The sequence below is a fragment of the Oryctolagus cuniculus genome, chromosome 2 (assembly GCF_051225735.1).
Source record: "Oryctolagus cuniculus isolate XC-2025 breed Fujian yellow rabbit chromosome 2, ASM5122573v1, whole genome shotgun sequence".
Taxonomy (NCBI): Eukaryota; Metazoa; Chordata; class Mammalia; order Lagomorpha; family Leporidae; genus Oryctolagus; species Oryctolagus cuniculus.
In genome coordinates, this window is record NC_142868.1 from 121,687,639 (window position 1) to 121,708,519 (window position 20,881).

Genomic DNA, 20,881 nt, shown 5'->3' on the forward strand with positions numbered 1-20,881 from the left:
GGGTCATTTCTGTCTTTCCACCTGCGGTGACCTGCAGGCACTTCTCGGCCCACATTTGTCATTCTCACTGTGTGCATTTGGTTATTTGATTTTCTTTCTGTTCTTGTTAGTTTCCTGGAGCCGTGGGCTTTATGTCTTTGGTAGGTTGGGAACTCATCTGGCTCTTGTTTTCACACATCTTTGATTCTTCTAAGTTGTCTGCAAACCTCTCTGGTTTGCCCCTCCTCTTTTGTAAACTCCTTGTTTGCATTTACCCTTTTGTCTCGTCTGGATCTTTCACTACAGTGAATTGCTATGCCTGTGGCTCCGTTTTCATTTATTATAATTATTTATTATTATTATTATTATGTGAAAAGAAGCAAAACAAAACCCCAGACCCATCTCCCATGTCTGAAAGCCTCTTCCCCAGCAGTTGGGTGCCTGCCTGTGCCGTCAGCACCACCACCTGCCCCGAGTGCCCCCTCACTGGCTGCTCAGGTTCCTGCTGACTCGTTGGTTCCAACGTGTTTGTTGTGCCCCAGCATCCCCAGGTCCTCTAGACCATCGGAGCACTCTCCTTCATTACCAAGTAAAGGCCGTCTCCTCCCGACCTCCCGTGCCCATGGCTTTGCCTGGTGCTCACTCACCTGTCACTGCTTACTCAGAATTGCAGCCCCGTTCCTGTAAGCCCAGTCTCCAACCAGCCCCTGCTGCACCCCCAAGGCACCCATACGGCCTTGCCGCCATCCCCAGCCCTCAACACTCTCCTTTCCACACTCAGGGAGGGCCTTGTCTTAAGTTGAGCACATTCGTCTTGCTTACCTGGATCAAAGAGCAGTTCCCCCTCGCCCGAGATGAATTCTGTGGCTCCCTCCGAGTGTGAAATGGCGCGGTCCCCAGGTTTTTGTTCATTTTGTAATAAAGTTTTCCTTCCTGACTTATTGCCTTTTGGGTATCGTATGAAGCATCAGTGCCCCAGAAGTGAAGGTGCTGTATAAGCAGTAACATACAGATGGATAAAAGAAATGGCCGGTGTCCTATGTCTCTGAGAATACAGGTTGCATTTTCTTGCCTTTGAAAGGAGTAAGGACCAAGCATGTGCATGGTAGGCTTTGGTTTTTCAGCCAGATGCTGGTGTAGTGGGAATTGAGGAGGACATAGTCCTGCCTGGACTTTTATTTCTGCAAGCAAGCAAGAGAAGCAGCCGGCGACCTCTGGAGAGGGATGGCCATTGCCTTGGCCCTGGGTCTGCCTGAGGCTCTAGCTCGTCCTGGGGGCAGCTGAAGGAGCCCCAGGAGCAGTTGCTGCGCCCCCGGGAGGCCTCGGAGCGTCCCGGGGCTTGAGCCTCATCCAGCCGTGCACTTGCCCCCCACAGAGGTGTTCTGTGTCTTTCCCCCTTGTCTTTCCCCCAGTGCTCCCTCTGGGCCCATCTCGTGCCTGAATCCCCCCCACACACATACACCTCCCCACTGCGAACCTGTGGGCCAGGCCCCTAACGTGTGTCCTCCTATGTTGTGTCCAGGGACAGGGGGCCTTATCCGAGAGACTCCGGAGCTTCAGCATGCAGGACCTCACCACCATCAGGGGCGACGGTGCCCCGGCTCCCTCGGGACCCCCTCCACCAGGGCCCGGGAGGGCCAGTGGCAAGCACGGCCAGCCCAAGATGTCCCGGAGTGCTTCCGAGAGCGCTGGCAGCTCAGGTAGGTGTCGCTTCACTTCCCCTTTCCCACCCCTTTGCTCTTGGTCTCCTCGAAAGACATCTGGTCTACCATGCAGCAGGCAATGTGGCCCCAGCCCCATGGACCTGCCACCATCAGAGATGTCCATCGCACCAGGCCAGGCCAGGGCAGGAAGCCAAAGGGTCCGACCTCCTCCTCCCGATGGCCTGGGGAATTGACCGTGATTGCTGGTGGTGCCTGGGCCTGCCCTAAAGACAACACATGCATCTGGACCTGGGCCTTGGGAGCTGTCGTTGTCCTCCTCTCTGACCCCACTCCCTCGGGGACTTACCTGTCTGTGCTCCACCCAGGGCTCACAGCTGCCATGGGTCCTCTTTCCTACCTGCACATTTCCTGTCCCCTCTGACACTCCACCTTCTCCTCCTCATCCCCTACCCTCCGTCCAACCACACACACCTCCTGCCCTGCACACCCAGGGCCAGTCCAGCTCTGAGGTTCAATTCCAGCACTGGCCACGGCCTCTGGACACCTCACCCCTCTCTCCTTTGCCCATGTCTGCGTGTCAGATGCCCACGGTGAGACTGACCTGGGGACTTCATTAAACTTGCAGAGTTTGGGCCAACCTGCCAGAGGCCTTAGTGGGTGCAGGATGAGCCCCAGGCGCGTGGTTGGGAGCTCCTGGCTTCTGATCTATCTGTGTGGGTTTCAGGCTCCCAGAGGGTAGGGGCGTGGAATCCAGGGCTGGGAACTGGGCCCGGACTTGTGGTTTCCTCAACTTGTCCCTTGCAGAGGTGACAGGGACCTTGGCTTGGGAGCTGAGCGTGGCTGCCGCTAGCAAAGGCCAATGGCTGGGGACAGGGGAACGGTCCCCATGGTGGGAGAGGTGGGTATTGGACCACTAGTTTGTAATCTGCGGCCTCATTGTGTGCCTGGTGGCAGCCAACCATTATACAACTGGGGGCAATTAGACCATCCCAGCCCTGACAGCATGCTGGGACGTGCAGCCTGCCTGGGAGCCCTAGGTACAAACTCACTCTGGGGGTCTCAGGCACGAATGGAAAAGGGTGAACCCTGTGGCTGCTGTGGGGATGCGGATGCACACTCAAAGCCAGGCTCTGCCCTAGGATGCCCACCAGTACCCCCCCACACACACACACACCTCCACCTGCGCCTGGATGTCCACTTTGCCTTTCCACAGCGTTTGGAGATTTTGGCTTTTCTGTTAGATTTTTTTTTTTTTAAACATAAAGATTTATTTATTTTAAAGGCAGAGTAACAGGGAGGGAGAGACAGATTTTCCATCTGCTGGTTCACACTTCAAATACCTGCAACAGCCAGGATTGGACCAGGTCTAAGCTGGGAACTTTCCCACACGGCTGGGCAGGGACCCAAGTACTTGAGCCATCGTCCACTGCCTCCCCAGGTGCATTAGAGGGAGCTGGATTGCAGGTGGAGCAGACAGGACTTGAACTGGTGCTCTGGTAGGGGGTGCGGGTGTCCTAGGAGGGGCCTAGCCCACTGCCGTGGCAGGACGCCCACCCTGGAAGATGTGTTAACCCTGTCACTGCTGGCAGGCAGCAGAGCAGGGTTGGGAGGTAGAGGCTTGAGTTGTAAGGGTGAGTGACACCTCAGGGAGTGGTTGTCTCTGGGGGCACCCCTCTCCCAGGACCTTCAAGTGGGACCCCCAGAGGCTGGGCAGCATCCACTCAGCATAACCCTCCGATTGTAGCAGGGGAGAGGCACAGGCTCAGGCCAGGGCACTGTCACAGGGTCACCCACGACGGGGGCGGGCCACAGCGGATCACGGCCTCCTCACACCCAGGCCAGTGCCCAGGCCTCCCTGCGCGGGGCACGCAGTCACGGCTCTGGAACGAGAGTGTAAAATGGAATAGGAAATATCTCCATCCTCAATCTGCTCAGTGGTTACGGCAAAGGAAAACTCCCAGTTGGAAGGAAAAAAAGGCCCCACTTCTGCGAGGCCCAGAAGGCAGAGCGGGCACCACAGGGCTGCCGTGGCCAGGGGCAGCGCCTCCCAGCGGTGGGACCCTGGCTCACTGTTCACCTTCTCCGTGCTGCAGACTCCTTGTTCCCATGCACTCGTGTCAGGCTGTGAGGGTTCACAGGGACCAGACCGAATGAGAGTGCACGGGGCCCCGCCTGGCGCTGGACCACTTCAGCAGCCACAGTTCCTGTTCTTGGTGTGAATGTTCTCACTGGAGGGAGCACCTCTACTGCCGTGCGTGTACTGGGGAGGCCCAAGTTAAGCGGCCAGACCCTAGACTGGGGTCCTTGCTGTGGCTGGGAGGTGGCCCTGTAGTCCAGTCCCTCTGAGTCCAACCTGCCAATACAGAGGTGAGCCAAGTGGAGGAGACAGGCTCAGGAGGTCGTGCACTGGGCCAGAGTGCCACAGGGCTGGAATCCAGGCTCCTGCCCAGACCTCCCCGTGCTGGGTTCTTGGGGCAGCCTCAAGACTGGGAATGCGAGATGTTTAGCAGCGTCTAAATGACGTCCGGAGCATCCCCTGGCCCTTAACATCTTCCTGGCCCAGTGCAAAGGACAGAAGGGTTTGGGATGATTTGTTTAGACTCTGGCTAAACTTTTGCACAGCAGGTGACATCCCCTGCCCGCCTCAAGGGACAGTGGGGAGCCCTCAGCAGCCGGGGTCAGGCACCAGCCATGAGAACAGCTATGTTGCAACATACCCCGGCCCCCCGACACTGCCCGGCCCCTCACGCCTGTGCCCTCGGAGGGCCGAGAGGGAGGTGCTGGCCCTGGGAGGGCGCTCACCACAGCTGCTCTGGGGCCTCAAACAGAAGCCAGCTCAGGGAGAAAGGCAAGTGAGAGAGCCCAGGTCCTGGCCGTAGGGCAGGAGCTCCTGGGTCAGAGACTCTGGGGGCTGTTGTACCCCCAAGTCGAGAGTTGGGGTGCCTGTGAGGAAGCTAGCAAAGGAAGCCCAGCCATCCAAGGGTGCTGTGCTCGTCCCAGCTCAACCTCCTGTGAGAGCCACAGACACCAGGCCTGGTCAGGTGAGGGAAGGGACCCTGGTGGAGGGGTGGACCCTGGGCTGCCATTCTGGCTAGGAGTCCCTAGGCCTGTGCACACACGGCAGAGGCAACACAGCGAGGCAGACGTCACTGAGCGAACACCACCCTGGGCCACCCCTGCTCCGTCCTCAGCCTCAGAGCCACGCTCGGGGCGCTGCCCGAGGCGGTCGCCAGTAGACAATTCGACCATGGCACGAGAGGCAGACCCCATTCCATCCAGCTTGCCCCTTTGGAATAAAAGGGAGAGCAGTTATCTCTGTTCAGCCCCTACATCTTGGGGTTGTGAGGAAAGAAGCCCTGGACAGGTGGCAGGTGTTGGGGACACCGTGGGAGGAGGCCAGGTCAAGGGTGGTGGCTGCACCCCATGGACTTTCCTGTGCAGTCACTGGGAGCAGCAGGCTGAGGGGATGCCCAGATGAATCTCGCAAACCCAGTACCCAGTGCAAACAGCACAGAAGAGAGTGTGATGTGTAACCGTTTATGTAGAACAAAATCAGAGTCTTACAAGCAGAACAGGTTTAATCCAAAAGATTAACTGAATGCTAAAATGTTAGAATTGTCGCTCCGGGAAGAAGGAGACTGTGAGTGGCGTATGGGATATGCTGTGAACTGAGATGGAGACCCACTCAACCCCTGCGTCTTTTTTTAAAATAACATTTATTTATTTTCGTCTACTTGAAAAGCAGACACAGAGAAAGAGATAGATACCTTCCATCTGGCTGGTTCACTCCCCCAAATGCCTGCAACAGCCAGGGCTCAGCCAGGCCAAAGCCAGGAGCCAGAATGCCATCCAGGTGTCCCACGTGAGTGGCAGGGGTCCGGTTACTGAGTCCTCATCTGCTGCCTCCCAGGTGCATCAGCAGGAAGCTGGATCGGAAGTGGAGTGGCCAGGACTTGAACTGGCTCTCCGATATGGGATGCAGGCGTCCCAGGCAGCAGCTCACCCGGCTGTGCCACAGCATCGCCCCTTGAGGAAGGGAAGGCCACGGCAGCATGGGAGGACGGGAGGAGGGAGCACAGACTACTTGAGTGGTTGCTTTGTTCTGCGAACTCCTGGTAGGCAGACATGTGCTCTGTGCTTTCCTCTGTAACTACCCCTGCCCAGTGGCCTGGCGCCGTGTGGTGCGAGGACATGGGGTCTAGGCACTGGACGGGGAAGGATGGGTCTTTCCCTGTGGCTTTCAGCACCCGGGATGGAGCTGGGCAGTGTACCTGACCCGCCCCTCCCCCACCTGGAGCTTTCCTCCAGGGGGAGGGGCGGGTCAGGTACACTGGGAGGTAGATAATGAACGCCTAGCATTGCACACCAGCAGGGGGAGAGTGCGGAAGCAATCCTGGCCTTCCATGGGCTCAAGGTCACTCTGTGTATTCAGTGAGCACCTGCTGTCTGCCAAAGCCCAGACCTGCACCAGGACCACTGTGGCACCAAGACACGGCAGCCAGTTAGGCCCTCAGCCAGCTGCCCAGGCACAGTACTGAGGGGTTCAGAGGTCAACCAGAGCAGGTCCCTGGAGAACTTCCGAACCACAAGGAGTAGAGAGGAGGCGGCTCTGGCAGGATGGTGGGAGTTACTTCCCAGAGGAGACTTTGATGTGAGCATTGGCCCAGCACCCGAGAAATGATCCCCCTCCCTGCCCTGGTGTCTCTGCAGAGACCCAGAGTCCTCGAAACCCCTTATTGAAAACACTGGGGTGCCCACACCTGTCCAGGGCCTCCCCGTTTACCTGGGGCTGGTTCCTGTCTGGTGGGGGCTGTCACTGACGGCGCCTGCCCCGTTCCCACAGTGTGCACCTGCTGCTCCACCTGCAGGACCTGGAAAGGTAAGTAGGCAGCCAGCCTGTGGCCAGTGTGCTGGACTCACGCCTTGGGACGAGGCTCTAACCCTAAGCTGGACCTGACCCTGGGGCTCCCTTTCAGCTGCATGCTTGGGGGCGGGCCAGGAGGTTAGCTCCCTGAAACAGCAGGCACACAACCTCAGAACTTCGGTGGCCTGTGGAGGTAGGACAGCTTCACTGAGTGACAAGGCCCCTCAGTCAAGACACTGGCCAGGTGGAGCCCCCCAAAGGCTTGACTGAGCCCCAAGGATCCATTTCCAAGATGGATTTCTGTGGCTGCTGGCCGGAGGCCTCAGTTCCTCACCACATGGGCCTCCCTGGGGCTGCTTGAGAGTCCTTACAACATGGCAGGTGGCTTGGCCCGGAGCAAGTGGTCCGAGGGGGCAGGGCAGGCAGGAAGCCGCAGGGCCATTGAAGTGGTACCTGCCTTACTCTGCTGGAAGCGAGTCACCAAGGGCAGCCCACCCGGAAGGCAGGAGAACCAATCCCTGCCTCCTAAGGGGGGAGTATTGAGGAACGCGCGGAGACATTTTCCACCCCCAGCAGGGCCGGGCTTCCTTGTGCTCTGAGCCAGGTGGACACGGGAACTCACTAAGAGCCTTCGATGCTTCTGGTCCTGGTGCAGCCAAGGGAGCCCAGGTCCTGCTTTGTCACTTACTGGCTGTGCGACTTTGCGTGAATCGCCTAACCTTGCCGAATTTCCTCTTCCTAAAGTGGAGACGAAGACCCCTGCTTTCCCACCTCTCCACACCGTTGTGAAATGCTAGGAAAGGGCTTTTTGCAGTTTTATTGTTGTAGCCTGGAGCAGTCGGGAGACCTTGGGGAGAACAGATCTCCCAGCGCCACTTGGAGATGCCTGTTGCTGCCCTCCGACTGCGCGGGGGTAGCTTGGTGCATGAGGCCACCATGCTGGCCTTGCTGTTCTCATGGCCTGCCCAACCTTAACCAGACATCAGGGAGTAGCCAGGGGCCCAGGGTAGTCCTTTCACCCTGCCTGGCTCCCTGTGGAGGAGCTGCCTTTGGCCCAGAAGACAAGAGAGGCCCCACCTGGCCTGCAGCTGCTGGCCGGTGGGAGGGGATGGAGGAAGGAAGGCGCGCACCATGGCCGTAACCACCTGTGCTCTCGGCCCCGGTGCCGCTGAAGCATGCACATCGCTCCCACATGGCTGGAGAGTGGAGGACATGAAATGGCATTCAATGCAGTCTTCTGTTTTCCCTCCATCCCTTTAGTTTGTGTTTGTGGTTGTTTTTTTGTTTTTTTTTTTTTTTTTTTTTTTGACAGGCAGAGTGGACAGTGAAAGAGAGAGACAGAGAGAAAGGTCTTCCTTTACCGTTGGTTCACCCTCCAATGGCCGCCGCGGCCAGCGCACCGCGCTGATCCAAAGGCAGGAGCCAGGTGCTTCTCCTGGTCTCCCATGGGGTACAGGGCCCAAGGACCTGGGCCATCCTCCACTGCACTCCCGGGCCACAGCAGAGAGCTGGCCTGGAAGAGGGGCAACCGGGACAGAATCCGGCACCCCGACCGGGACTAGAACCCGGTGTGCCGGCGCCGCAAGGCGGAGGATTAGCCTAGTGAGCCGCGGCGCTGGCCTCCTTTAGTTTTTATTTCAAAGGCAGAGAGACAGAGCCTGACAGAGATCTTACACCTGCTGGTTCGCTGCCCAAATGCCCACAGGAGCTGGGGGTGAACCAGGCCAAAGCAGTAGCTTGGAACTCAGTCCAGGTCCTGCCCCGGGCGGTAGAGACCCAGGTACGTGAGCAATCACCTGATGCCTCTGAGGAAGCTGGAACCAGAAGCAAAGCCAGGTCTCGAACCCAGGCATTCCGATATGGGATGCAGGGGGTCCAGGTGGCATCTTTAACTGCTGCAGCAAATGCTCGCCCCAAGTGCTAAGCTTCTTAAGGTCTGCCAGAGACCGGGGCAGGGTTTGGAAGCCATAGGGGAAGCCAAGGTGAACGAGTAGGGGGCACTGGTGGTGCCCTACCCCAGCTCCACTGACCGGTGTGAGGCCCATGTCAGAAATACAGGGACTGACGCAACCCTTGCCGGAACCAAGCACTTGGACTTGGGCCTCGTGGACATGCTAGAGCGAGAGAAGCAGCCACGCAGTGCCCGTGGCCCCAGGCCGCCGTGGCTGTTGCTGTCGTCCCTTTGTGATTTTAACCGCAGGGTTAAATTCCATGGGCCATGCCCAAAGCATGCTGTCCCTCAGGGAACCGGCAGAGCCCAGCCGCCTTCCCCTCCATCCTCTCCTCCCAGCCCTCGCCTGCCGTGACACCCGTGGTCTCGCTCAGAGGCTGCCTTGCCAGTGCAGTATGCAGCGGTGATTGGCGGCTGCTTGTGCGAGGATCCAGCTGGGGTCGGGGGCAGTTCTGGCTCCTCATCCTAGGGGGACAGAAGTCGTTAGGGAGCTGGCAGTGGGTGGGGGCTGGCCGGGGCCCTCCAGCTGGCCTGGCCCTGACCGCCTTCCGCCCCTGCCTCTCCGAGGGCCCAGTGCACACCGGGTACCCTTGCGTGTTCCCTGCCTCTCGCCGAGGCCTGCTCTCAGGGAATCGTCTGATCAGCCGCCTCCCCCTTCCCACTGTGCCCTTGGGAAGAGCTCTGTGCTCCTTCCAGCTCTGCGTGGCTGGAGTGTGAAGTGGGGGCAGCTTTCCTTGCCCCGGGGGCCCGAGGCCAACTCCCACACAGCAGTGCTGTGAGGGAGCATGACAGCTGGGGTAGGGAATGTCCCGGACACTTTCCTCCTGGTCCCTGAAATGACGGCCTGAGGCAGAGGCTGCTCAAGCGAGACACCGGGCAGGTTCAGGTCACTGTTAGGGACGGACAGAGCCCAAGGATCCCTGCACAGAGAAAGAGACGTTCCTGGCGTTTCCAATCCGGGAACATGTAGTGAGAACGCAGGGTAGGGGGAAGGAAAGACCGGCATCCTGGAGGCCCAGGGCGGGGACAGTGCGACAGAGCAGCGCGGCCCCCAGGAGCAGCGGATGGCAGGTGCAGCCCCTGTTCTAGCAGCTTCCAGAGTGTTCTCTCTCCCCACCTCTGCCCCCTTCCTGCCCCTGTCAATGGACTCCCTCTTGTTCCCTGCATGCCTCTGCCTCTGTGTGCTTCTACAATTCCCACCCCCACGCCCCCACCACCCTCCCTCCCTCCCCTCCTTTCCCATACCCCTCGGACGCCCTATGGAACTGACCTACAGATCACTGCCTTAGCCAGTCATGGAGGTGCCTCCGGCGTTTCTTAAAAATCAAGTGTGTGGGGCGCGATTTCATCCTTTAGTGCAGAGAGAGAGAGATTGATAGAGAATGGATGTGGATGAACCGCCTTTTCTCGAGGGTGTCCCCGGGCAGCTGCTCCGACTCCGGCGGGAGGAGGAGCTGTCCGAGGTTGAGAGCACAAGGAGTGGGGGTGCGCGTGTGCCCCTTTCCTAACAGGCTCTTCTCTTCTCTCTCCTTGGTGGCCGCTGGGGACGCGGATGTAAGTGTTCCCGACGGGCGCGCCCTTCTTCCGAAGCATCTGCTGCCTTCCGTTAACGCTGCAGCTAACACGTGTGCAGTGTGGGCTGTGTTTGCTAACCCCAGGGCACGTGTCTCTGTGCAGTGGCACGGGGCGGCCCAGGGCTCTGCTCTGGCCTCTGAACCGTTCGGAGACTCAGCCAGTTTCCCAGTCCCTGCCCTCCCCACAGAGGGAGGAGGGAGACCCCCAGCCCAGCCCGCTGTAGCCTTGTTGATCAGAAGTGCCAGCCCTCGCCGTGGAAGGCGGCAGGGACCCACCCTCCCCTAGTGGCCCCCCAGCCTCAGGCACCCACCCTGGTGGCAGCTCTGTGTGGGCTCCAGGCCTCGGTTTGGAACCTTGTATGGCGTGGGTCCTGACCTTGCGTCAGAGCACCGAGGTGTGGATAGCGATGCCCTTTAGGGGTGCAGCCAGGGGAGGGACCTCTTGGCTGGCAAATTCTGTGTCGGTCTCTAGGGACAGGAAGAGTGAGGTGCACGGCAGTGTTTCCCCGGTGCCGCCCCCACTGGAGCTGTGTTCTGCGGGGTTGTCCCCCCACCCCTCCCCGGTGTATACTCCTCCCTGTTCCGGAAATGGCTGTGGGACTACATAGGCTGTGTAGAATCAGAGTGAGAAAAGTGGAGCTTGGAGAAGAAAGCAGGAATCGGGGGTGAGGTTTCAAGGCGTGCCCTCAAGTGTGGATTGGCGAGGACCCTGGGCTGGCTCGCAGCCCCTGCAAAGAGGGAGATGCAGTTAGGTAAGAGGTGCCGGGTCCACCGGGACTCAGCGGCCCAGCTCCCAGGAGTGAGGCCGGGCATTAACGATGGCCCTCAGGGGACCAGGAGGGCACTGCTGTTTCCTGCAGGTCCTCTCTGCAGCTCCCCTCCAAGGAGCCTCTGGCCCCCAGGCACCCACACTGGCCTCCCTTGCTCCGGGTCTCAGCTCAGCCCAGCACTGGTGTTCTCCTTCCATTCTGGTGTCTGGGCTCCGCCCTGGCCGTGGATCCTGGAGGACGGGGAGGTCCCTGCTTCTCAGCCATGTCGCCCTCACTTAGGATGCAGTGGAGAACATGCCCACGGCCGCCTGAGATGGCCGCTGTGGTTCTGGTAGCCTGTGAGTTCATTCATCAGCCTCGGCGCATGCAGGCTGGCCGAGAGACCTGACTTGTTGGTTACTCCAGGATCTCAGGGCGACTCGGGGCTGACTTCTGACAGGAAAAGCCCTACTATGGCTTTAGAGGGCATAGCACGTGCGTGTGCAGAGGCCCAGCCTCAGGCCAGTGTCGCACCCCTCCCGGGATGCGGGTTCCCGCTTGGCAGAGCTGGTCAAGCTGCTTCTGCAGCTCCTGCCTTGGTCTGAGAGCTTTTAGTGCAGGAAGTCCTGTGCCTTATACCTCCTGTCCAGGGGGAATTTCTGGATGATGATGGGTTTCAGGGCTATGACTTGGGATGAGCGATGTGAGCTCAGGAGTCCCCTTGGTTTGGCTGATGAGTTAGCCACTGTGCCCCGGCCCTAGGCCAGCTGCTCAGACAGGTGTGCGTAGCAGGGAGGACCAGCTTCCAGTCAGGCCTGACACAGGAGCCCGGGCATGCTGCACAAGCATTCTGGGTAATCGCGGAGGGCTCCTGGAGTTGCAGATTCTTGTGTTCAGCATGGTCCCGATAACCCAGCTGTTTGGATAGGGAAAGAGCTGGGGAACAACCTAAACCTGGGGTAAACAGGCTGACACATGGAGCAAAAAAAGAACAAAAAAAAATCAAAGGAATGTTCAGGATCTGAGGCCCTTAATAAGGCACAGTCTAAGCAAATCCCTCTAAGCCTACAATTCCATTTGAAAAGCTTGCTCCAGGCAGCTGTGTGCTCCTGCTGCCCCCTGCTGGCCAACTGGGGGCACAGCAGCAGCCCCTGGTAAAGCTCGAGACTACGGTTCAGCGGTTTTTACTCCGCTCCTGGTGCTGTTTCAGTCTAGCCAGACCCTTTTGACAGCGATGGCACATTTGGTGGCTGCATACATTTTTAGGAGCAGGAGCAGGTGTTCCTGGAAGTGCCCTGGTGTCTTTCTGCAGACATCAATGGCTGGAGCTGACGAGCTGAGGCCCTGTAGCTCTATTGGCCATCTATCTAAGAGGCATGTCTGTGTCTGTGCATGTCAGATAAGCCGGGTACGGGCAGAAAACGTCCTCCTGGCCGGATGACATGGAGTGCACGTTAGCATTTAATACTTGAGAAATACTGTGCCTTCAGCAGCGGTCATCCATTCAGGGGCTTTTCCTGTGCATTGTTCAAGGCCGACTGTGTTGTCGTTTTTGGTGGGGGAGGGGAGGCTACTGTCAGCTCCTCCTTGCTGGGACCCTCTGCTTCTCTAGGACTGGCCCTAGGAAATGAAACCCTACAAAGCTTTGCTGACCGCTGTCCCTTAAAGCTTCCTGGCATTTTACACGCTGTCTCTTAAAGAACACCCAGAGCTGGATCTGCAGGTGCAGTGCACTGCCGATGGCTGGTGAGAACACTGTCGAAACTGTGCTTCTCTCTTGAAAATGCAGCCCTGCCCTCTCTACAGGGTCTTTCCCCAGGTTGCTCTGCTATGGAATCAGGCCTGCGCCACACGGCTCACCAGGTCTGCTCCCATGCTTCGTTCTTCCCCGAGGGTCATGACACAGCCCGACCGAGTAGCTCGTCCCTCGATTCTGAGCGGGTGACTCTTTTTGGGCATAAGGTCAGGGGAACTTCACAGTCCCCGGGGTCCTGCAAGGAGGACACTGGGGCCTCAGCTGTGCTAACCAGGCCTGGCTCGTGTGCTGTGTGCCTAACCCCGCCCTTGCTAGCTCCTTTCAACACTGATCCTCCTGTGCTGTGCTCTGTCTCTTCTGTGTAGATTATAAATGGACATTAAGTGGTTGAGGGAGACGTGAATGAGGGTGGTGTGAAGGCATGGGACCCCCACCAGGTCCAAAATCCATTGGCATTTTCTGACGAGGAGGAGGAAGACCTGCTGGATTTCATGTACAAGTATAAGGCGCCTCGAAGGACGGAATTGCCCCTGGAGGTACACGGTGTCTGGGGCTGCGGGCTGGAGCATGCGTTTGGCACCCGCATGTCTGCAGTGGAGAGATCGTCCATCAGGCGGGCAGGACACGTCCCTGGGTGGTGGCCAGCTACCTGCCAGGGGGAGAAGATCCTACTAATTTTATTTAGGAATAAGAGAGGCAGCCAAGAAACTAAGACTTCTTTGGTTTTATTTTCAAATATTAACAATTACTAACCTGGTATGCAAACAGAGTGTTCTGGGGGGGGAGAAAAAACTGAGTTGACTCGACAAGCCTGTATAAATAAGACATCTGCATCTCTAAGACACAGCACAGTGGCCGTCCATATAGTGTCATTAGAAGGGTACAGCCCTTTCAAGTTATCAGAGCCAACACACTGGGCCCATGTGCTACTGCCAACTGCACATGGGAGTGGCGATGGGGCAGCAGGAGGCTGAGCCTGAAGATGCTCAGGCCTTGCTCCGTGGCAGTAGGGAACCACCTGCTACAGGCTCAAGGGCAAGGCCAGAAGAATCAGGGGTCCCAGGGCTTCCCTCTCTGCCCCTCTGGTTTGTTCCATTCCCCACCTGCTGAGTCCTGGGGCCTGAGGCAGGTTGGGACATCCCCTGATACACACTACCCTCTGAGACTCATCCAAGGAGATGTATTGAAATGTTCCCTACACAGGCACAGTGGCCTAGCCTTCCCACTCACACTGGGACGGTAGTTATGGCCACCTCCGTGTGCAGGAGTTCGTCTGATTGCTTTGCAAGGTAAGGCGCGTGGGGGCCAATGCTGACGTTACTGTTGGAGCCCACCTGGGCACAACAGCCTGGCAGCCTCCTGATGGGAGAGGAGCCCAGCCTAAAACATCCTAGGGCCCAGGGGTTTGCTTAAACATCTTGCAAAGAGGTGGGTTATGAAAAAGGAGAGGTTGCACCAGTGTACTTCCGCCCAAGTCCAGGCGACCAGCTGCATCCCGAGGATGCTTGTTCTCTGTGCTCCCTCCCTTCTCTGCGGAGGCAGTCACCAGGAAATGGCGGGGAGCCTGACCCAGGTCCGCCCTCAGAAGCTCAGAGTCTGGCGGGAGACAGTGAGTGGAGCGCTCTGCTGTGGGGTGGGAACGCCTTGGGAGAGCAAAGGCCGAGTGACAAAGCCTGGCTGTCAGTGCACGGTGGGAGAGGGGCCTAGGAAAACCTGTGCAGAAGAGACTTGCGCTGTGTCCTCAGGACTAGAAATGTGCCACACGAGGGAGGGAAGGGCTTCCGGCGAGCAGACAGGCAGGTGTGAACATGCGGGGACAGAGAGGTTCTGTGCACTTCCAGGGAGATGGCCAGACACGGCCGGCCGAGGGTAGGCTAGGGCCAGCGTGTGCACAGCTGCAGTCCTACGCTGGTTTCCCCCTTTCTTTCACTGTGCTCTGTGACTCTCCCAGGAGGGGGTCCCTGAGAGCCATCCCTGGGGGAGAGGAGTTAACCCTTCACACTTCTGGGCGGTGCTTGCCTTTGCCATGTGGTCGGTGGTGCACTGACGTGTTTCACATTCAGAAGCGGGAATTTGAAGCACAGAGCGAGAAACGCGAGGCTGCCTCCCAGCGGAAGTAACAGAAGCCGGGGAGAGATGGGGAGGCGTTTCTGCAGGCTGAGTCACTGGAGATCACTTTGTTCCCAGGGTGGGAACAAGAGGCATCATCCCTCCCCACAGCCACTCACCTGAGAACTCGGGGGAATTAGGAGGGCGGGCAGGCGGCCGCGGGAGGTGGCATTGGCCTTCCCTGCCGTGGCTTAGCTCCAGGGGGATGCTGGGATCAGGCTCGAGGGCTGAGAGAGAGGCCCCAGCCCCTGCCAGCAGCCTCGCAAGTGTGCCTTTGGCAAGGGGAGCAAGCTGTGTTCACACACACGCCTCCAGGCGCCGTCCCCACGAGACCGCACGTTCCTGTCCCATTGAGGGCTGCTCCTCTGTTCTCTCTGCCAGGCACCGCCTAGAATTCTTCGATCTCGCTTCAGGAAGAAAAGTACCTCATCCTCGGCCACTGAAACCACGTGAGTGAGAGGAGCCAACGGCACCGGAGCCACAGAACGTTTCTTCTCTGCCTTAAGAGCTACTCACTAACAACCGAAATCCGCAAGCTGGGTGTGCTTTGAGTGTGCAGCCTCGCAGCCGTGGCCTTTCTCTCTCCCCCAGCCCCCGTTAACGAGTTCTGTTCCTTTTGTCGCTGTCCTTCTCCTTGGTTCGCGGGGGAGAGGCTGAAGGGAAGGGGTGGGGGTGACCTGTGAGGTCCCTGAGGTTGGTGGTTGCCCACGACTGGCTCGCCACGGCACCCAGCGGTGTGTTTTCAGAAAGGCGGCACCACCCTGACGCTGCTGAGATGTACATGTGTAATTTATCTGTTGCCTACTTAGTTTTTAGTCCTGTACATGCAAACCAAGCAATTTTTTTTAAAAAAATCTTTTTTTTTGTTCTTGGTACTAATACTTGGGACTATGATGTACATATTTATGGCTTTTTGCTTAACATAATGGACTTGCAAGGGCTGCCAGAGGTTCTGATATGTGAGAAAACTGCAAAAACAGACATGTAAAAAGAAAAAAGAATTGATTCAAGAAAATGTCTCAGATGTGCTTGTGAAGCTTCCAAACGTAACTCCAGCAAGACATCCCTCTCCCTGCCCTTCAGAGCTGGCTCGTCGGTAGGCCGGAGAGGCTGGGAGAGGAGACGAGGGAGGATGTTCTGGCAACAGAGATGGGTGTGGCGAGAGGTCAGAGTAGCTTCATGGGATTAGAGTCCCAGGAAGTTCGTCTTGGGAGTTTCTGAATCCTCCCAGGGAATCTATCCTTGCCTTCAGCAATGGCTCAACTCTGGCAAAATTTCGTAGGGATGGGGACCCCCAGAGCTGCCGAGAGGAATACTGGAGTGTCTCCCAAGTGCGTAGTGAATGGCCATTTCTCCTTCACAGTGACCAGAGCCGCAGCTGATTGCCTCAGGCGCAAGAGCTTAAAACCTGAGCACCTTGTTTTAGAGCACATTAGGCAACAACAAAATCCTAGAACTCTGCTGTTTCAGATAAGCTGTAAAGTACACCCACGGCACGTGTGCAACAGTCCAAACAGTGGTTCTAGCAGCGCTTTAGAGTCTGAGACCTTTATGGGTAAGACCTGGTAGCTCACATCCGGGTAGCTGTCCGTCACTCCTGGCCTGTGTAGAACATGGTTATGTGTGTGTGTATGTGTGTGGGGGTGGGGCGGGGGTTGACGCTCACGGCCCTATAGGTGTTAAGGAATGTTTTACACAAGGCCGGACTGCTCAGTAGAGGACTGAAGTCTGAGAGGAAAAGAAGAATCTGGTTGGAATAGCACCGTGCTCTCCCCGCGAAAGCTGAGCTGAACCACAGGACCAGCGCACCTGTGCTTAGAGTTGGTGTGTTCTTTCAGTGTAACGCATGCAGTGGCCGCAGCCCAGTTACTCGTAGCGTGTGGACCGTGTGTTGGTAGACATGCCTTGAGGACTAGAGAATCCGTGTTGTAGACCACACGGAACCTACTGTCAACCCAGCTAAACTGTCAGCCCACAGGCCCACCTAAACACCGCCCCCTTACGCAGCCACGAAAACACGCTTCGGCGGCCTTGGCTGACGGCACATTAGCTGGATCTTAGCCACCCAGAAATTGTTTGACCTGATTGTTGCCAGATGTACATACTGAAATCCCTTCTTCCTACAGTTCCTCTGTTGGTGACTTTGCATTTTACAAAAAGACTTAGGAAAATAATCCAAAAGCCAGCTGGAGGCTGAGACGGCTAACGGACACTGTCAGTCCCTTGCCTGCGCCCCACACCCACCGATGCCTAAACCCGTTAGGAAAGGCAGGCATCACGGAATCACTCCAGAAGGAAGCAGGTTCTTTCAGATGTGTTTGCTTGTTACTTGGAGCTAGGATGGACAGAAATGAGTGCAAAAAAGCTTAAGTTAAGCAGCTTTTTAGCAACTTTCGTTTTGCCAAGATACTTAAATGCCTTTAGCAGCAGAATTTAAAATCCGATAGTGAACAAGCTCTGTTGTCACCATTTTACAATGGCAAGTTATAACCAGTACAGGCTATCAAGTTTGCACTCAACTATGCCAAAAAAAAAAAAAAAAAGTTTGAAGCACTCTACTTTTCAGACATGCTGTATTATTCTCATTCAAGATTAAATATAAAGGTCTCCAAACTGCTGTCTTAATGTACATGTACCGTTTTCTTCCTGCAAGTGTTGACTAGAGAGTTGGTTTCTTTCTTAAAGACACTCACTGTACAACTGAGAGCAGCTGTCATATTTCTGGCAAAATGTGTTTACTGATCCAACAGGCTGTATACTTGTGTGTGAACTGACATAAAATGTGAATGCCTATCAGTGTACATGTAGTGCTGTGGTGTTGTCTGAAGGGTAGAACTGAATGTCTTTAACTTACTGACTTATTACACACAGGCTGTTTACAGAAGGCTAGCTGGAAAGTCTGTAAATTGCCATGTCATAACTTTTAGGTAACTGCCATTGAACACCTGTTCCGTGTCTGGGGAGGGGCCATGTGGTCTTGTGCTTATAACCTGGAGGGTTCGGCCACAACCCCTCCTGGCTGTGCGTGAATAGCATGCTCGTTTTGCTGGCCTCCGACACGTGTGCTGTCCGTGGGGAGCCGTCCATGTGTCTGTGGTGAGTGCTTGTCAACCATGACTGTCACTGAGCCTTCCCGGGTCCTCCGCCCTGCACGGTGTTTGAAGCGGCAGGGGACGCGCGGCATCCTGTCGGCGCGCACAGAGCTGACTCTGGACCGTGCTGTGCGCTAGTTCCCCTGTAGAGCGATCTGTGATGGAACAGTATACCGGACTGTGCATCAAAGGGATGAAAACTACAGTATTCCAAAGGTTGAAGTTCTGCTGTTTTGTTACAATGCCTGATAAACATCTTGAATAAAGTCTTAACATTTTTCTTTTAAAGAAACATCTTGGTAATGTTGGGCTTATGAGGAAAGGAAATTTTGTTTGTAATGTGGAAGCTAGCAAGGATTGAAAGCTGAGCGCTCAGCCGCGAACTGGCCTGGTGACTTGGCCTGTGACTACTGCACAGGATTTTGGGAAGAAGGAACGTTAAATGACATGAATGTTTTTAAAACTGGTTGCTCACACAAATACAAAACTTGGAAGTACCACTGTTTGTCTCACATTTTTAAAGATCCTCACTGGCAACTGGGCAACAGAACAGCTAGCTGGTGGACAGTTGTAGTCCATGGTTTTCCTTGTTTCTTCATCTACAAATGAGGAAGGGCCTGGACAGGTCAGAACAGGTCGAGGTACATGGGCAGGGCCACTGTGGGTGGTAGGGATGCCCATAACCCTACGTTACCCCTCGCCTTTAAGATATGAACAGGCAGGAGTCAGCATTGTGGCACAGTACAGCTAGGCTGCTACCTGCAATGCCAGCATCCCATACAGAAGTGACAGTTCGAGTCCTGGCTATTCCACTTCTGATCCAGCTCTCTGCAAGTATGCCTGCGAAAGCAGTGGACCATGTGGGAGACCCAGATGGATTTCTGGGCTCCTGGATTCAGCCTGGACCAGTCCCAGCCACTGAGGCCATTTGAGGAGTGAATCAGCAAATGGAAGATTTTGAACTTATGGAAGTCCTCTCATAGTGCTACACCAGTCATTTCTTGAGTTGGCTGTGAATTTCCCTGAGGACTGAGGGGAAGCCATAGAAGACTAAAGGAAATGCACAGGCTCTTAAGGAGTTGAGATTGTGGCTGTGAACTTCGCTGTCCTTTGGGGTATTTAGTTAAACCTCACGAAGCTTCAGTTTCCTCAAATCTAAACCAGGGATTAGCAGTATCTCCTTTGCATGGCAGGTAAAAGGATGAGCAGCTTTTTTTTTTTTTTTTTTTTTTTTTATTTATTTATTTTTTTGACAGGCAGAGTGGACAGTGAGAGAGAGAGACAGAGAGAAAGGTCTTCCTTTGCCGTTGGTTCACCCTCCAATGGCCGCCGCGGCCGGCGCGCTGCAGCCGGCGCACCGCGCTGATCCGATGGCAGGAGCCAGGAGCCAGGTGCTTTTCCTGGTCTCCCATGGGGTGCAGGGCCCAAGCACCTGGGCCATCCTCCACTGCACTCCCTGGCCACAGCAGAGGGCTGGCCTGGAAGAGGGGCAACCGGGACAGAATCCGGCGCCCTGACTGGGACTAGAACCCGGTGTGCCGGCGCCGCTAGGCGGAGGATTAGCCTAGTGAGCCGCAGCGCCGGCCTAGGATGAGCAGCTTTATAGATTATTTTGTGGAAACGCTGGGACATGGTAGGTGTTCAGTAAGCTTAATTATACACAGACCTGAATGAATAAATAACGATATGCTAACTTGACTATCATTTAGGTGCTCTTTAATGAAAGATATTTCACTATCAAACTATAAAGTCAGTGTTGACAGTAAGTCCTCTTAGCCGCAGAACAAAACTGTATGTATGAAATTCCCTTTGCCCGAAATTGTGTGTCTGTGAGCTGTTCCACAGTCCACCTGTGGACCCGGAGGCCCTGTCGCCAGTCCGCTTCTCAAGCCCTCCCTTCTCTGGCTGAGAGGAGGAACCAAGGTGTGCTGAGGCCCCTTGAACAGACCCTTGTGGCCCACATTTGCATTAGAGAAGTCCTGGGGGCTGGTGGGACATCTCCTCTGTCCCACCATGTGCACGCACCAGGTCGCCCCACTATCCAAGGTGGGCCAGAGGGCAGGAGCCAGACAGCAAAGACGTGGGAGCCTGGATTGCAAGTGACTGGCTTCTGCCATCTCAGAAGTGCAAAAATGAAAACTCATTAAAACAGAATGCCACTCCATGTTTCAGGCACTTACATCACCTCCAAATGTATGTTCTTTATTAATTGGTTCCAAACATAGACACACACTTTGCCTTCTGGTTTTAGAACATTCTATTATTATTCCATTTCCTTTTAATAAGCATACATTAATTTCAAGGATGCCCCCCTAATAAAAGAGGCTATTTGCCTTATCATCAAATACCCTAGTAAAGGGTTCAAACATTCCAGCTGAAGATGGTTTTCAACCAGGAGAGTGCCCTGTTGTTTGTAAATGCTTCCCAGATGCTTCTGACGGGGGTGCTGATAGCCAACACCCTTCTCTGCCCCTCTTCAAGATGCTTCACTCTTGCATCGTTTCCAAAATGACTGACATTTTTTTCCCTGTAGTTTCTACAATGGCTGGGAAAAGATTATTTTTACAAATGAAAATACCAGGCCGGCGCCACGGCTCAATAGGCTAATCCTCCGCCTTGCAGCACCGGCACACCAGGTTCTAGTCCCGGTCGGGGCGCCGGATTCTGTCCCGGTTGCCCCTCTTCCAGGCCAGCTCTCTGCTGTAGCCAGGGAGTGCAGTGGAGGATGGCCCAAGTGCTTGGGCCCTGCACCCCATGGGAGACCAGGAGAAGCACCTGGCTCCTGCCATCGGATCAGCGCAGTGCGCCGGCCGCGGCGGCCACTGGAGGGTGAACCAACGGCAAAGGAAGACCTTTCTCTCTGTCTCTCTTTCTCACTGTCCACTCTGCCTGTCAAAAAAAAAAAAAAAAAAAAAACCAAGTCTCAAGTGCTAAACTATTAATACAGTAGCTTTCAAAGCCTGGGTGAACAGTGCTTGTCTTGTACTGCTTCCTGAGTTTCATGAGCAGGTGTACTGGCTGAAAGGCTATTTCATTTACCCTTCTATGGGAAAAAAAAAAAAAAAAAAAAAAAAAAAAAACCCTGTTCCAATGAATGAAACAAGAACTGCCGGAGAGGACAGTGAAGCCAGTATAGCAGACAC

The 20,881-nt window shown here is 55.8% G+C and overlaps 1 protein-coding gene across 8 annotated transcripts in view; it reads left to right on the forward strand.

The window, feature by feature from the left end:
* Positions 1–18,236, forward strand: part of REEP1 (receptor accessory protein 1) — a 129,673-nt gene extending 111,437 nt beyond the window's left edge. For 3 of the 8 annotated variants that reach the window (XM_089326171.1, XM_008254156.5, XM_089326168.1), the window contains 5 exons: positions 1,502–1,679; positions 6,487–6,522; positions 12,922–13,073; positions 13,741–13,826; positions 15,028–18,030. In XM_089326171.1, the coding sequence (XP_089182297.1) occupies positions 1,502–1,679; positions 6,487–6,522; positions 12,922–13,073; positions 13,741–13,826; positions 15,028–15,103 (528 nt within the window). In that variant the 3' untranslated portion in view covers positions 15,104–18,030. Of the gene's footprint in view, positions 1–1,501; positions 1,680–6,486; positions 6,523–12,921; positions 13,074–13,740; positions 13,827–15,027 lie in introns of all 8 variants that reach the window. The other 5 variants (XM_089326167.1, XM_017340317.4, XM_070068838.2 and 2 more) reach the window with 3 other exon arrangements.
* Positions 18,237–20,881: the final 2,645 nt, after the last annotated feature.